The sequence below is a fragment of the Onychostruthus taczanowskii genome, unplaced genomic scaffold (genome assembly GCF_017590055.1).
Source record: "Onychostruthus taczanowskii isolate IOZ18803 unplaced genomic scaffold, ASM1759005v1 scaffold1, whole genome shotgun sequence".
Taxonomy (NCBI): domain Eukaryota; kingdom Metazoa; phylum Chordata; class Aves; order Passeriformes; family Passeridae; genus Onychostruthus; species Onychostruthus taczanowskii.
The window spans coordinates 18,638,601-18,656,048 of NW_024496525.1; the positions used below are offsets into that span (position 1 = coordinate 18,638,601).

Here is a 17,448-nt window from a genome sequence, read left to right on the forward strand (position 1 = left end):
CGCAGGCGGGGCGGGCGGAGGAAGTGGCCCGGGGAGGCCGGAAGCGGCGCTGACGCGGGGCTGGCGAGCGGGGCGCTGGCCGGTGAGCGGGGTCGCGGGGAGGCCCGGCGGGAGGCTGCGCGTCCGGGTTGGTGAGGACAGTTTTCCCGGCGTTTCCCGGTGAAGCTGGGGGTTGTCGGGCAGAAGCAACGGCGTCTCGCTAGAGGAGGGAGTCAGTGCGGCCGGGTCGCTGAGGGAGGCGGCCTGCGGCAGTGGGTAGCTCACCGGGCTGGAGGTGCGGGTGTTTCTGAGCCCCGGGTGCGGGTGGGGAGAGAAACCCGACGCCTGCAAGGCACGGGTAGGGAGAGGGGTATTGTGAGATGAGGGATTTGGCCAGGACTTTGGGATTGGCGCACTGACAGCCCTGAGGTGTAGGGGTGGTATTTTTCGGCAGTAGGAGTTGAGGCTTGGTCTCCTACACCCTGTTCTAAGGAGCCCAGGGTCCCGCGCGCCTTGCTTTACAGCTGAAGTGATGCTGGCTTGCAAACTACCTGTTTTACCATCTGCTTTACTCCCAGCTTTGCTGCTTGTCTACTTTTTGGAAGACTCAATCTGTTTGTCAAGCAGGCTGATCCTTCTCTGTTGCTTTACTGATGCCAGGTAGCAAAAACTAGTCGCCGGCTTCCATACCCGTTGGGATGTGTAATTAAGCATGCTGCTTCACCACAAAAGATGAACTTTAAGGCCTTTTCAGACACAGAGCAGTCAACCCAACTGCTGCAGTAGAGGGAGATATGTGCCACCATGGCTAGAAGAGGGATTTAACCCTTGCAGAAAGAAGAAGTGTCAGCCTAGGAAGCAGCAGTAGTCCTGCATTGGCTCCTCCCAGGTAACTTCAAAGTAAGTGTCTAACTCCTTTAATGTTACAAAGGGTATAGCACACTACAGTCCAGAGATATGTTGACAGCAGTATTTATGTCTGGTGCTAATTATTGTCATTTTTAGTAGGCATTGCCAATGGATGAGCTGGTGCACGACTTGGCCTCAGCTTTAGAGCAGACTTCAGAGCAAAACAAACTGGATGAGCTATGGGAAGAGATGGCGCTAAGCCCACGGCAGCAGCGGCGTCAGCTTCGCAAGAGACGGGGTCGTAAACGACGCTCAGACTTCACCCACCAGGCAGAACATGCCTGCTGCTACAGCGAGGCCTCAGAGTCGAGCTTGGACGAAGCTGTCAAGGATTGCCGTGAGGTGCTGACAGCTAATTTCAGTGACTCTGATGACATGGCGGTGGTCAAACGGCATCCAGCTCTTAGTGCCACCCTGAGGAGCAAGCAACACTTGTGGCATGAGTCAGACTCCTTTACAGAGAATGCACCCTGCCGACCTCTCAGGCGCCGGCGGAAAGTCAAACGTGTGACATCGGAGGTGGCTGCCAGTCTCCAGCAAAAGCTCAGGGTGTCAGAGTGGAACTGTGAGAGGGGCTGCAGGTTCAAGTCAGCCAAGAAACAGCGTCTTTCACGCTGGAAAGAGAATGCCCCTTGGACATCATCCAGTCATGGCCTTTGCGAGTCAGGAGAGAACAGGCCCTTCCTCAGCAAGGGGGGAAGGAAGGAGCGGATGGAGTGTGAAGCCGATGATCAGAAACAGGGTTCAGATGAAAACATGTCGGAATGGTGAGATCTCAGTTTCTTCCCTGTGCTAGTCAGATGGCTGCCTTGCTTGCAGCTGCTTGTAAATGCTGTGCCTTGCTTTATGAAGTTCTTAAAATTATTCAGTGCTGCTCTTTTTGTGAAGGTGAGAAATCTCTCAGCTGCTTCTAAAATGTAGACTTTTTCAAAGTCTTTCCTGTCAGTATTGTATGATGACCCAGGAAAGTTGGTAAGCTGGTAGGTTTCTGGCTCCTGTTACACAAAGAGTCCACTGCAATGTCAGTGGCCTTGCAGCTACAACGTGGCATGCTTGTGGCCGGTGGTTCCGGGACTAAACCCCCAACTGGCACTTGTGTTGCGTGATTGATACGAGCTGATCACAGTTCCTTATTTTCAGCACTTATTTAAGTAGTAGTAGTAGAAAACAGATCAGATCTCCCATCATTACTGCTGGCCCTCTGTGCAGGTACTGTGTGAACCTCAGTCTACCTTGCAGTTCTACATTTCTGCTCTTGACCTGATCGTCAAAGCTTAGCTATGGGGAAAATGTGGTGAGACGATGAAGAAGTTGAGGGGAACTTATGTTACTTACAGAATAAGCCTGTGCAAACAGTGGAGTCTGATGTCTTGGTGTCCAGTTTTGGAGAACTTTGATGAATTTGTGGCAGAATCACATACAAGTGATTAAAATGTGACATGTAAATGTCATGGTCTAAATTTGCGTTGCCCTTGGGAATTTTCTTCCCCAACTGTGACTTTTATTCTCTCTGTCTAAGGTTTGGGATCATAAAACTGCTTCTGTCAGAAGAGATTTTTCAGGTTAGAAAAAAGGCAACTGCTGAGAATTCATTGGAGGAAATTTCTTAATGAATAGCATACAAAAAGCAAATGTGATCGCTGATTTTCTAATTGTCATTGTGTAAAAACAGCAGACATTGAGGAGCCATTTAAAACAAACAAAACGTATTATTTTTTATGAAAGATGAGGTCTGGAGCTCTCTACTGCAGGACATTTTAGAGGTCAAAATTTAAATACATTCAAAAGGGAGATGTGGAGTATAGGCATGTCAGGGGCTGTTAAACATTACAGGCCAGATGAAAGATCCCACTCAGGAAGTCCTTAAACTGCTGACTTCTAAAAGCTAGAGGAGCATACAGGGAAGTCTGTGTTTGTCGTGCTCTCATGTTCTTTTCTCAACCACTGTAGTAGTCGCTGTCAGAGGAGGGTGGATTTGAAAAGTCTAACTCTTTGATACAGTATGATTGTTCATATGTTGAGGTTCAGTTAAGTGTTGTGACAGTCTAAATCCTGTAGTTTGTCAGAGAGGACAGGTGGCATTTCATTATTACAGCTTTGTGGGTAATAGCTGGAATTGCAAACTTCTCAGTGGTGTTTTCTGGCACCCTGTGAAAAGCTTAGGTTATAGTAAGTCCTCACTGTGGTCCAGGGAACCACTATTGCATTTTAACTGGGTCAGTTGTGATCTGTAGTATGTAACTCTTACAGTGGGGTCACTTTTTTATTTTAACAGTGGCTGTTGTTGCTAAAAAGTGGGTGTGAAGTGGGGCTTTACAATAAACTTGAGAATGGAAACCTTTTGTTGCTAGTTGTTAAATTAGTTTTATCTTCTCAGAGCTGTTTGCTAGTAGTCCAGGAAAAGAAGCGTGCTAAGTAGCTCCTGAATAGTGCATGTCAGTGGTGATGGACTGAGAGATACCCTTACTAGATCTGGCAGTGATGGACAGTGTTCCTTGAGTTGGTTTTTTCAACACCAGCCAGTCTGTTCCATCATGTCAGACTTGAACTTAAACCAGCAGGCTTTCATCCAGCCTTTATTTGTGCCAGCTTTGGAAAGAGTAAATAAAGAGCTGTATCCAGACTGTTACTTGAGGACCATGCTGGGAGATGGCTTTGTTCTGTCTCAGTTGTCCCTTGCTCTCAGACTAATTATTGTGCAAGTGTATGCATCAAATGACACTTACCATCTGCTGCCAAATCCTTGTGATTCTCTCTGGAAAGCTAGTGCATGGAATATTTGACCTCTCCAACACCACATGTGTGATCTGTGCTGTGACTCACTAGGGAGGGCCCCAGTTGGAGGCAGTAATACGTACAGCCCTCTTCGCTGCGGAGTATCCCTCACAGCAGCGAAGGATCATGCTGTGGTCTCTGCTGCTCTAAATATAGCTCTTTGCTGCTGGCAGCACAGTGAAACTGCCTGTGTTTGCCTCACTCCCACTGCGCTCTAGCTGTTTTTTCTGGTACAGTAAGAGAAGTACTTTTCACAGATGTATGACAAGGGCATATCCTGAGGAAAGGAGAAGAAAATTGGATGCCTGGGAGAGCAAATGGTGTGGTTGCCATCACAAGCTGATGGGACGAAAGGTGACTGATGCTGCTTGTGAGACTTGTAAGCAATCTGTGATGATCTGGTGATTTACAAAACCTTCATACTGAACTGGTTCCACCACTGTTCACTCCTCTGGCAGTAGGGAATGTGACAAAACGAAATGGGTTTTCAAACAAACTAAGTTCTGTTTTCAGAATGGCTTTTTTTTAACCTTCTTTTTGCTCCCCTACACTGGCAATTTCTTTGGTTTGTTATGCAGGAATGACTCTGTAAGCACTGAATAACCTGTATTTTCTCTGCTTTCTAGAAGGCTCCTTATCCTAAGTCAGGTCAAAGACCTGTTTATTCAGTTGATAAACTCCCATTCACTGAGAAAGTCTTGGATTGGGTTCTTAACAAGGAAATGGTTTTTTCCTGGTTTGTTTGTGGGACTATGCCCAGTCCTTTCCTGGAGGAAGATGAGCTGCAGTATTGTGATTCAAGTGTGCATATAATGAAATCTTTGAAATTGTTTGCCAAATATGGCAAAAGGTGAACATAAATTGAGAGAAGGATGGATGTGCAGGAACACAATAAGGAAATGATGATGGTTCTGAATCCATGACCCAATGCCTGATCTATAAATAACTGTGGAAACAACAAAGGAAACAAGTTTTTGTTTAAGCAGTCATTTGTATACTTGTGGAAAGGTGACAATTAGCTCCTAAGACTGTTAGAAGTAATATGCCTTTCTGTCCCTAAATGTTTTGAGATTCTCTGCAGCCATAATAAAACAAAGGCAAATTATATATTGAGTGCTGAAGTTTTTTCTCTTGTTGATCTAAACTGAGTACTTCCAGAATGGTCTGGGTTTGGTTTGAGGGCAGAACAAACCATAGCACAAGAACTGTCTAAAAATCTCTTTGAGTAGTGTGTTTACTTGTGAAAAATATGCAGTTGGTCTCATCTGTTTTCAAGTACCAAAACTCTTTCTGTGACTTTTTCAAACCTGGGATTCAGCTGACCTGCCAATGAGAGGGTCAATGTGAGATTTCACTGGCTTAATGCTGATGTGTTTGTTGTGGTTTAACGTGGATAGGCAGCTTAGCTCCATAAAGCCACTCCCCTGAAGGGATGAGGGAGAAAAATGGAAGAGTAAAAGTGAAAAAACTCTCAGCTTTAGGTAAAGTTGATTTAGTAGGTAAAGAAAAAGCTATAGTGTGCAAGCAAAGCAAAATAAGGAATTTGCTACTTCCTGTCAGCAGGCAGGTGTTCAGCCATCTCCGGGAATGCAGAACTCCATCATTTTTAACATTTGGGAAGACAAACACCACAACTCCAAATGTCCCTGGCTTCATTCTTCTTTTTCCCAGCTTTTATTGCTAAGCACGACATTATATGATGTGGGATATCACTGTGGTCAGCCAGGGTCTGTTGTTCAGCCTGTGTTCCCTCCCATCTTCTTGTGCACCTCCAGCCTGCTCACTGTCAGGGCAGTGTGAGAAAGCCTTGGCACTGTGTGGGCAGTGATCAGCAATAACTAAAACATCCCTGTGTTATCAACACTGGTCACAAATCCAAAATACAGAACCAAAGTGCTACTATGAGAAAAATTTAACTCTCTGCCAGCCAAAACCAGTACAATGCTCTGGTCTAAGAATGTGACCATCGCTCATCTTGAATATGCAGTTAAGTTGCTTTACCCTTTGGAAGGGAGCTGCTTTGATGACAGTCTGCAGTTGCATTCATGAGTCTGACTAAGCTGATGAATTGGAGGCCAGTCTCTCCATTAAAAAAAAAAAAATTCCTCTCTCCTGGAAGGCAAGTGACAAAGACAGAGTGTTCCGCTTCCCCTCCTTCTCCAGCCCAGCTGACCTTCTGCAGCCCCTCGGTGCCTCTTGTTTTCTTATTTTTATAGAAAATCAATATCCCTCCTGACACAAACAATAGCTCAGGCAAAAGAATAAATGGGGAAAACCTGAGATCTCTGTCCATCAGCTCTCAGTTTAACTCCCCCAAACTATTTAATTATAAGCATGCTTTGCTTCAGGTGTTTGCGACAGTGAAATTGCTAAATGAGGACCATTTTAACCAAAGATTGGGTGATCAATAACACTCTATAGCAGTAGCTTGTCGGATCAATAGCATTCATTATTTAATGGTTAAGGTAAGTAGCCTCCTTTGCAAGTGGAGGTCATTAATCAGTGCTTACTGGACCTGCAGAAAGGCCTGCACAGGAGCCTAGCTTGTGTTCAGCCCTGCAGTGTAAAAGGGGTAGTGAAGAGGGTGAAATCCCTTCAGAAAGTTTCTTCGTGTAAAGCACTGTCAGTGATGCTTATCTGTAAGGAGCTAAAGAGCTCTCAGTGCAACAGGATGCTTATAAAGTACTGTTAATATGACCTGGATGCTTGTCAATGCTTTTTCCTTTCTCAGGCACCTTTCCTCTGAGGATGTTAAAAACCTTATGAAGCAGTCACTTGGTCCTCACATCTGCAGCTTGTGAGGACTGTTTATCCAAGCTATCAAAAGGGAAAGCAGGCACGCTAAGAGATTGGTCCAGGGTCGTACAGTCAGTTGGTAGGAGAGCTTGGGATGAAACAATTAATTCATGGTTCTCAGTCCTTGGCCTTAATTGCTGTGGTATATATGTGGGAGGATGAATGCATGGTCAGGCTTTGTAATGGATTAATTTGGAATTTGATATTAACTTGCATGCTGTAAGGTGAGGATGGTGTATAGATCGTTCATCCTTTAGTTATAAATGGCCTTTATACAATGATGAAGATGCAGAATTTTAGATATCCAGCATGATGTGTTGACTTGACTGTACTTTAGAGTGCATTTTCTAAGAACAACAATATGCTCACAAAAGAGAGTTTTATTCTGTGCCTGCAGTTCTTTGGAATGATGTATTTTGTGGTCCCTCATTATTCAGCCTTGTAAATCAGGGGTTTCCTGTGTAATCTCTAGTATGATCCAGTTTCCCTGGAAGAGAGGCATCCAGAGATACTTTCAAACAGCATTCCCTGATTGGAGACTGATTCTAGTGCTGACTTACACCTGGTGTTCACATCTAAGGTCTTAGTGCTCAGGGAGTAGGCAGTAAGTACTTTCTGCTTGTCCTAGTATCTCTCAGCTAAAGCAGAGGAAGTACTGCCTGAAGTGTCCAAGGAATGAGTTCAAGTCAGCATTCAAGCTTTCAGATGCTTGGGACTGACGTGAGCAGGTACTTCTGCTACAAATATTCGTCAACCTTTGCAAGTCAATTAATGGCTTTCTACACATTAATTTCTAGCTCTGTTCTTTTGTTCAAGAATTACATCTTCTCTAACTGCTTCAGCGAATGCAAAGCATGCTATGACAAGGTTGCATTCAGCAGCAGCAAGTCGTGCTGTGCTCAGGTATTTAGTTGGAGACTTGTAAGTGTCACAGCTGCTCTTTACTCCACATAAAAGTTTCAGGCAGGGGGGAAAGGCTATTTGTGTGACAGTGTAACATTTTTGAGGAAAAGTAATTTGAAATAGAAAACTTAGGAGGGTTTTCAGTTAAGTACCCAAGGACAGTGTTTTTAACTGCGCTTAATTTCCTGGTGAGTATTTCAGATGATGCCATAATTAGGTTATTAATTCTAGTACCTGAGGCAAATGCCATTTTATTAATTACTTCTTGATAACTTAGAACTAAACTAGATGCAGGATTCTACTCTTTTTCAAGTGATGCAGCATTGGTAAGTGTGAAGGGAAAGCAGTTACGTTCTGTTCTAGAGCCAGTCATGTAGCTGAAATTCAGTTTTTTGTGAGACATGTAAAGCATTTTGGTCTTGGAGAAGGTAGTAAAATGCAGTAGAGTGGTTTTTGTATTGTGCCTGTTGCAATTGTAACCATGCTTTTTTCTCTGTTTTTGTTCCAGTGAAACCAGCAGTGTTTGCAGCAGCAGTGATACTGGCCTGTTTACCAATGATGAAGGCCGCCAAGGTAACAGATGTCCTGTGATTTTCCTCTTGCTTTGCTAGGGAGTTCCTTGCTTTCCTTACAAATGCAAAGAAAGATCTATGTTTGAAGAGAGACAGGGAGGGAATTGTGTGAAGAAAAACCAGTTGCAGGGAGTGGTTAGAAGTTAAGCAATGAGATAAGGGCTACAAATGTATGATTTTCATAACACTACACTTTTTCTAATGAAATACTTTGTGTATCAGATCCATAACATTTGCAATATAAGAAACTGTTATTGTGGGAAGGCACAGACATACAAGAGGAATGTGAGAGCTCTTCATAATGAAAAAAACACAGCTTATGATTTGTTTCTCTAGGTGTTTTAAGGGTTGTCTGCATACCATTAGTGCCTGAAATCTGTTAGTTGTTTTCTCTATGGGCAGGAAGAGAAGATGGGAAAAAATTAGTTAATACTGACAAGTCACCTAATAGACTGTGCTAAGAAGATGATGGTAATATGTGATATTTCTTTAAATATGTGTTCCTCCCTTGGTCTTGTGGGCATTAGTTGAACATTGAACATTGTATTTTCAATGTCTGTTGTAGAAATGATATCTTAGGAGTTTTGAGTGTGAAGTGCAATCTGGTTTTATTTATCAGCCACAGCACAGTGCTCAGTTGATGGCAGAAGTAAGTATGAAACAGGTTGTAGCAGGCACATAGGCATTGAGGACTATTATATTTGGAGCACGTGGAATGTGACCCTAGAGACCTGCAATTCTGTGCACTCTGATTCTGTCACATTTCACGAGCTAAGATTTGGATGAGATCTCTTCTGGGAATACGAGTGCTAAAGGAAGTAGCCCCAGTAGCTCAATAGGATATGCTGCTTCCACTAGCTTGTTAATGGCCCAGGTACCTGTGTGAAGCAGCACAATGATAGCAAACACGCTTTTGTGTTTTCTGGTGGTGTTTTAGGCTGTAGGACCAATCTGTGATCTTAGTGGAGTATAATACTTTGCTTAAGAGCAGGAATTTCAAACATCAGCTTTGACCTTTGCTGAAAAATAACTATTTCCAGACTCTGGTTCTTCAAAGGCAACAGAAAAGTAGAATGTTTTGCCTTCTCTTTTTACTGATGATTATTCAGGGGGAGCTGAAATTATTGAGCTTGTGAAATTAGTGAACTTTTATATTAGATGACAAAGCAGAGTGGTGACTGAAGTGTTTTACTTCATCACCTGAGACAAGATTGATGGAGACTGGGTAGAGGTAGTGTATATGTCTATATGCTTGCCCTATAAACTTGCCCTGATTTTATACCCTGTTTTAGACATCAATTTTTGGCTGCTGCTAGAAGTAGGATGCTCAATATACAGAAATATGTAGAAATATGACTTAGATAAATTAATAACGTCCAATTACAGCCTTCCCTGTCCAGGTAAGAGTAGAGGTTTGGCATCCTTGTCATCAGGTCTCTCTCTGTTGAAACAGTTGATACTGTGATAGCTTTCTGGCCAAGATGTTTTAGCTTACAGTTATGTTAAAAGGGTTAAAAATATTGTTGCACTTTCAGACTAAATAAAAAATACCTAATTTTCCTTTTTTTTCCTTGACAATTCTTAGTCATCAAATAAATAAAAAAACAACAGCTTTCCATGTCAGTGAGATGGTGAGAGCACAATTTTTTTTTTGTCACAGGTCATCAGCTTATAAATAGTTTTCCAGCAAAATTACAGGCTGAATAATGGGAAACATAATCTGGCAGCATTCTTAAATAAATGCAGGGGTTTTCCTTCCTTCTTTTGAGGTTGCATCATGCAAAATTTATGCTGTTGCTAATTAAATAAATCATCTTTGCAGCTGCACATACCAGCATGCTTCTGTGAGCAGAAAATGATACTAAAGTTCACAATTTGATTGTAGACGTGGGTTTTTTTGGTTTTATATTTGTTACATGCATGGGGATTTTTCACAGTGAAAATTACTGAATATTAACATATGATGCTGATGGTTAAAGTTTGTCTTGTGGCAACAGACAAACTTTGAGGTAGACAGGGCACTATGCTCAAATTTCTGGGAGTAGTTTTGCACAAATTAAGATCTCTTAGAAGAACTATTCTACGTTACTTAGTTTTAATTTGCTATGAAGTGGAGATGGGATTTTTATACTTTAAGATAAAACTCGTACGTCAACTTGATGCATGACATAAAAAACAATGTCAGAGCTTTGGGATAAAGTGTTCTGGCTGTCCTCCCTATTGCTGGTCAGAGTTGGTTTTGTGTGTTGCTTCTTCTGTTATGTGCAGGATTGCAGCATTCTTACTAGGATGAGGTTTTTTACTTTTTTGTGCAAGATGTGTGAGTAGACATAATGGGCTTTGGTCAGGAACAATGTAAGTCAGTGAGGAAAGGAGAGTAAGTGGGGATGCTTGAGTTGAGACTTAATGGTAGGCAAATGGGAATTTTCCCTAAGGTAGGTGTGTTAGTTTTTTAAGCTCCAAGATGAAGTGCCTTGCAATTACATGGGACTGTTTGTGAGTTGGGCTACTGAAATGCTACATGTGTCAGGTTCTTTGCTCTCCTGCTTTTTTTTCAAACGCTGCTCATGTGCTACTGCTCTTAGGGAATTTCTGGCCAGACATATTTACTATGAACAGTGTCTGATGCAGTTCAGTTTTAGACTGCAGCTGCATTAAATACAGCGACCCAGCTCTGTGGAGACTTTGGTCATGACTTCTGTTGTTGCCGCCTTAGTTTTCCAAAGGGTTTGTAGTCCTTAGAGATTACAAGAAGTTGATTGAGAGCAACTCACAGCATGGTTAGTACTTACACTCAGAGTGACCATTTCTGATAATTATGTGTTTTTGTCTTAGCTGCTGTCTTAGGAGGCTAAGGGTCCTTCTCATCAGTATGTTTCTTTTGCTTACTCTGTGAGCCTGGTCTTCCCCTCTTGTGAAGTTTCTTCTGTGACAGCCTATAACATGTGCCAAATGACTGGCCTCTACTGGTGTCACAGTAATTACTTCAGAGAAAGAGTTCTGCATAAGACATCACACAACATTGAACTAGGGTTGATGAGATGCAGTAGCAACAGAGTGCTAAACCTGCCCTAGGCATGTCTATAAAGGGGCTTTGTTCTATAGGGAAATTCTGGAGACTGATGAGTTGGATAGTTTAAAGCGTTTAGTGAGGCCCCATAGTTACTGAGGATCATTGAAACTGAATACAAATATAAGGCGCTCCAAGAATGAATTCCTAATGAGACTTCAACTGTTTCACATTCAGATATGCCTACTTTTAGTATTTTGAGGAAATGTCCCAGGGTACCTTGATGTTATTTGTGGCTAATTCCATCCTATTTCTTTAGGAGATGATGAGCAAAGTGATTGGTTTTATGAAGGGGAGTGTGTTCCAGGATTCACTGTCCCCAACCTTCTTCCCAAGTGGGGAGCTGATCACCGATCTGAAGTGGAGAGGATTGACTCAGGCCTGGACAAGCTCTCTGTTTCCACCTTCCTTTTGCCCTCACAGCCAGCTCAGAGAGGTGAGTCCATAAGGAATTGTGTTTGAGAACTTGTGATAGGATGGCAAGAGTAGATTCTTTTCATAGGTGTTGCATTTAAACTGGTATTGGTGATTGGTTTTTTTGTTTGTTTTTTTTTTTTTTTTTTTTTTTTTTTATGGTATTGGTGATTGGTTTTGTTTTGGTTTTTTTTTTTTTTTTTTTAAAGATCCAGTTAAGAAAAAGCTGCATTATTGGCGAGTTTACTGAAATAGTCATACCAGCTGCCCATGGGCAGTCTTTCTTTTTTTAAATGTAAGGGTTTTATTTGATTTGTGAATGAACTGGCATATCTACATCTTTGAGACTGAAAAACAAGAGACAGAGGATCTGATTTGATTACTGAACTAAGGCATTTTCCCTGGTGGCTTTTTCAGGAGGTATCTTCTGTGTTCATTGCTCAGTTTTTCTGCCTTTGGTTTTCAGGATTTCATGCTCGCCTGAATCGCCTTCCAGGAGCTGCCGCCCGTTGTCTCCGTAAAGGTCGAAGGAGGCTGGTTGGCAAGGTATGCCCTTTTGAAAGATGGTAATTTTGTATTTCAAATTCTGGTCATTCCTGAAGTACTGTTATAAGATACCACGCAATTGTTTTCTGCAGAAAGTTGTCCTGTATATTTTTTGTTTCATGTGTTGTTTGATTTGTTTAACTGCTTTGAAGTACTATTATAAGATACCACGAAATTGTTTTCTGCAGAAAGTTGTCCTGTATATTTTTTGTTTCATGTGTTGTTTGATTTGTTTAACTGCTTTGACTGTCAGATGATGATTGAGCGACTAAGTGGATTTTAAGGCACATTTGGAGTGGCAAAGACAGCTGATCAGCGCTGAAAGCTGTATGAAAGGAGGACTGAAGAAGAATGTCAGGGAGCATAAATATCAAGAAGATTTAGACAGAATGTAAGGGAAAATGATGATGGCATGAGACTTGTGCATGCTCATCTGAGACTACAAGGGCAGAGATGTGCCTCAAAGGTGAAGGAAGGCCAAATTTTATATAGGGAAGAAGACTGATATGAATGGCAGCAAAGGAAGGTGGTTTTAGCAGTTGCATTTTTAGTGGGAAGACGGGAGAGTAAAAAGGTATATGCAGTACATGGAGGCAAATCTGCCCAAAGCTCTTGACTTATTATGTAGTTTTATTATATATAGGGAAAACACCAAACAACATATCAGTCCTTTCTCTAATAGAACAAACAATACTTTGCAGATGTCTGTCTACTTTGCAGATGTCTGTCTAAAAGAGAGTGGTACACCTGGCTGGGTCTGCATCATGCAGTATTGAGCACTGCTGTTTGTTGTAAGAGGTGGTTCTGAGAAGGAAGGTGTTGGCTGTGTTTGGCTTTTCTTTTTATTGTGATGTGCTCTGTACTTTTGAAAACATTAGCATAAGTTCTGAGCTGGCTGGCTGTAGTCTGCTAACAAGCCGTGTTAGGGGGGCCGGAGTCTAGAGGAGTGCAACAGCTGCCTTCTGTTCAGTCATACTTGAAAGATCCTTGTCTGCCCCTTCTTTCTTCCACTCACCTTGCTTAATTGTAGCCGGCATTCAAAATATGAATCCTCAGCTGGCAAGAAACTGACTTTACCTAGGGTTCCTGAGGCCACCTGCAAGTGACTGGGCCTGGCGGCACACCTCTAATGATCCAAATGAGAAGGATAATATTTACTTGTTTAATTCATCTTCATCACCTTAAAGGGATCTTTGTCATTTGCAGTGGAGGTCACTGCTCCCCCTTCCCCATCTCTCTCGAAATTGTAATCATAAATAATGAGTTTCATTCAGAGCTCCCCGCCAGCGAGCTGCTAATTACCAAAAGTACGGCTTGTAATTTACACAGTAATAAACTGTAAATTTAAACATTATGGCACTTTAAGTTAATAATTTTCCTGCTGTAACAAATAGCCCATCTTTCTTTCACCCCTGCTGCTACAGCTGCCCCCAAACGTTAGTGTGTTTTGCCTATATACCTGGCATAAACGAACCTTACCCGTGGAAGACTTTTGCCCTCATCTTGAGCCCCTTGCTGAAAAGTCTGCTTCTTTCTTGGAGGCAGTTGCTATGCAGATGTGAACAGCTGGTGCTTCAGGCTGTGTGTGTACGTGTATGCCAGCATTGAGCACATACTCAGGGCAGCATCTTGCAGGAAGCAATATGCTCCCAGAGCAAGCCCTTTCTCCCAGGATCTGCCTTTTCTTTAGTTGCTAGAGGTCCTGCTGCTGAATTGCTGCTTTTAGAAAGGGCAAAAGCATCATGCTTTCACTCCTTAATTTATTCACTGGTGGTTGATGAGTCTCCACTGTTAATGGAACAGTGTAGTGTCCTGTCTCAGCCTGTTTCTAGCCCAACTGACCCCAGTAACATGGAATGAAGCACTTCCCAGCCATTTCTCCTGCCCTCATGCATCCTTGTGCTGCATACTTTGTTCTAGTCCAGTTTGTGGTGTGCCCCTCTGCAAGCAATATCATCACTAAAAATAAAAAGCAAGCCTCATAAATAAAATTGAATTATTTTCTGCCATTCTAATTAGTTAAATCATCTCAGGTGAAGTTCTAAAAGGAAGGAGTGAACATGTTTAGCTGAGAGGAGGCTGGTAAGGAAAGGATGTGACCTAGGGGAGTAAGATTTGTTCTTACTGGCAGCAGCAAGCTATTCTCTGCTCACTGTGTGAGAGTTTGCAACCTTTTGCCTGTCTTTGTGTTTCAGGAGACCTCCATGAGCACTCTGGGCACCGAGCGGCTGGGTCATATTGTTAATGATCCGCGCCAGAAAGAGTAAGGCCCTTAACGGTTGGTGTATGCAACTTTGGGAAGGGAAGAAGAGCTCTTCCCTTCTGGGGGTGAAGAACATGAAGAACTGGGTGGGCAGTTAAGCATAACCTGTGGAATGGGAGACAGTATTCTACTGATGGCTTCTCTGTTTTCTTACCCTTAATGGCTGACTTCCCCTTTGTTTTTTTTATATATATATATATGTATGTTTGTGTAAGGCTGCCCCAGTGTGTGGACGCTACTCAAATGCTCTCTTGTGCAGTCCATTTTTTTTTTCATCCTCCCTTATAATGTGCCGTTGCAGTAACTACAGATCTTTTGGACATTAAGAGAAGACTGAGCCCCATATGTTCGTTTATTAAAATGCTTCTTTGTGGAGCTGTACTATGGAAGCATACCCAGACTGCAGAAATGATGCTGACAAGGCAGCTGTGAAATTACTTTTTCTTTTTTTGGTGTTATATCTCCTTCCACAATTAGTGCATTTATATTGTAGTCAGCACTAGAAATAGTCTTGGTGCTTATCCTTTGGCATCTCCCTAATGCTGTTCTGGGGAATGGGTAGATGAGGATGGCATGCATGTCTTGACTTTAGTGCAGTGGGTCCAGCCTTCACCAGCTGTTGATACCTAATTTTCTTCCTTGATCTGAAATTTGTTGTTTTTAATATGACTCCTGATGATGTTTAATCTTTTTCCTTCTCCCTCCATCTTTGTTCTTCCCTTCCCGTTGTTTTCTTATCCCCAACCCTGCTTTTTTCCCCCCTATGTTTGTTCCTTGGCATTGTGCCCACCTGTCCTTTCGACTCTGCCTCCTTCCAGTTTTTGGTTACCATCCATGGGGAAGAGAGATCGCAACCAGGTAAGAAGACTCTGCTTTTCTTTTTTTTATTTTCTTGGTTTCCTTCTCTCTAGAAAGAACACAGTGCTGGCTTCTGATTTCCCACACACTGTGGCCTGTGCACTTGAGGTAAGGCAGTCCCGTCCCTTCTCATTTTGTTGACTGGTGTCTTCTGGACTTTGAACACAACCCCTTTCCTGGGCATTGTATTGTCTATTTAAATTGGATAGCTCAGGAACTCCTTTTATTTATCTCCCTGTTTCAGGTTAGTGTTTGCCATCCCTTCTGAGTAGGAGGGAAAATGCCTCTTGACAGGAGGAGCTTTAGCCTCTCAAAATTACAGAAGAATTGGACATTTTTCTCTTTTTACATTTTTTTCTGCTTTGTTTTGCCTTGTTTGGCTCAGGCTTCTACCTGATAGTCTCATCCACAGAGAAGGGAAAAAATGGTGAGCTTAAATTATGTAGTTAAATAGCTGTAACAGGAAAATGTAAGAGGTGATAAGCAAGAGAAATAGGCATTCTTGTAACTGAAACTCTTGTGTGTGCACTTTTATATTCTCCACTAAGTCTTTCTTAGCTTCAGTGCTAAGAGGTTTTTTTTTTTTACTTTAAGATATAAAAGCTCAGGTTCTTGATAGCAAAGAGCAAAAAAACCACTCTTCCGTTTGAGCAGTCGTGTTGTAGCAGTGCTCCTGGCCATGCACACTCCTTTCTATTCCTATATGAGTTGTTTTATGGTTGGTGAACAGTAGGACTGATTTTTTTTTTTTTACCTTTCAGGTGGCTAAAAATGCATATATGGCAAGAAATAATTTTCAAGCCTTTGTGCAATTGTGTATTTTCCATTAGTGAGAACATTTTACAGATTGCTTTTATATTGCTATAATAATACTCTTATCTAAAGATAAGAGTAACTACATAAGCTTTAAAATGACCAAAAGTAAGTAACTTTTGTTTTTCTCAAATGAACTTGAGTCAGCCATTCCAGTAACAGAGAGTTCCTTGTGATTTTCCCTGCTGTGCAGTTGCAGTGTTACTGACAGTAAACAAGCAGTCCCACTCAAGGAGGTGCTCCCTGATAGCAGCAGCTTTGTGGTGCATCTTGTTTCTCAGAAAGGTGGAGGGTAAAGGTACTAGTACTGAGTTTTGAAGTTGCAGACAGCTTGTATGAGGAGTCCAGCTACAGGTGTGGATTGTTTCTTTGTCCTTATTTAAAAATGCATCAGTAATCCTAGTAATACAAGAAAAGTGTTCTGGAGATTGCTGTAGCACTTTGCAAAGCAGATGGAAATTCATTTCGTGCTTGAGGTGTGAATTATAAATAAAGAAGAAATGCCGAATGGAAGTATAAAGCAGGTACCCCAGAGAAACTACCAGTCTAAAGCTTCTATTTACATATTGAGCAAAATTTGTTCCATGCATTGATTGATCAGTTTATTCCATTTCTGTCCTGACCATTAAAAATCCTGGCCATTGTATTTTGTACAACAAGCTGTCTTGCACAGGTTTGATGCCCTCAAGATTTGTCTAGTGTATGTCTAACAGAGTATCTTAGAGTAGCCTGACCATGCATTGTTTCAAAAATTTGTTTTAAGCAGTTTGCAGAGACAGCTTGTGAGGTTGGAGAGGAGTGAAGGAGCAACTAACTTGCCGTGGAATGAATTGAGTGCTCATTGTGAACTTAACCTGGTGGGTCTGAGTCTTCTAGAGGTCTGTTTCAGTGATGTACACAGCCCTTGGGAATACAGGAGCTGCTCTGTGCTTGCACAATTCATAACAGTGACTTTTTTCTCTGCAATGTGAAGGTAGACAAGAGGCTTTCTGAAAGAGAGGTAGATTTTTTTTCTCACAGCATGCAGCAATAGAGCACTTATGCTCTTAATCAACCAGCATTTTTAATAATGCAAGGTGGAAGAGGAGTGTGCTGAGGCTGTCTGTTGTGAGAAGGTGGTTATCAGATTTGCTGTTTCACCCTTTGTGCTAGCCTTTGGTCTGTTCTCATCTGGTCTTACCCCTTGAGGTGCCAGAAAGGTCTCCTTCTACTATGTGGACAGCTGAAAGTCTCCTTATACTGTGTGAACAGAACAGAAATGAGGAGCTTTATCTGGACACTATTTCTTTTAATGCTTTGCTTAAATAAAATCTCTTGACTTTCCAGTTCAATCCATTATCTCCTCTGTACTCTCTGGATGTGCTTGCTGATGCTTCCCACCGAAGATGCTCACCAGCACACTGCACTGCCAGGTAACTCCCTTGCTCTGCTTCCTTGGGGTTGTCTCTCTTCCCTCTCCTGGATGTCTTCAGTAGTACTGTGTGATCTGAACAGCAATGGACCTGTAACTTAATGTACTTTTCCCTGGGAAGTCCATGCCCAAACTTAGC

The 17,448-nt window shown here is 42.2% G+C and overlaps 1 protein-coding gene across 14 annotated transcripts in view; it reads left to right on the plus strand.

Annotated features, from left to right (window-relative positions):
* The first annotated feature begins 19 nt into the window (after positions 1-19).
* GPATCH2L (G-patch domain containing 2 like) overlaps positions 20-17,448 on the plus strand; it is a 32,886-nt gene continuing 15,457 nt past the window's right edge. The window contains exons 1-9 of one of the 14 annotated variants that reach the window (XM_041411302.1): positions 20-82; positions 734-879; positions 985-1,655; positions 7,871-7,935; positions 11,264-11,440; positions 11,885-11,964; positions 14,160-14,227; positions 15,046-15,085; positions 17,225-17,310. In XM_041411302.1, coding sequence (XP_041267236.1) covers positions 997-1,655; positions 7,871-7,935; positions 11,264-11,440; positions 11,885-11,964; positions 14,160-14,227; positions 15,046-15,085; positions 17,225-17,310 — 1,175 coding nt within the window. In that variant the 5' untranslated portion in view covers positions 20-82; positions 734-879; positions 985-996. The other 13 variants (XM_041411139.1, XM_041411561.1, XM_041411473.1 and 10 more) reach the window with 13 other exon arrangements.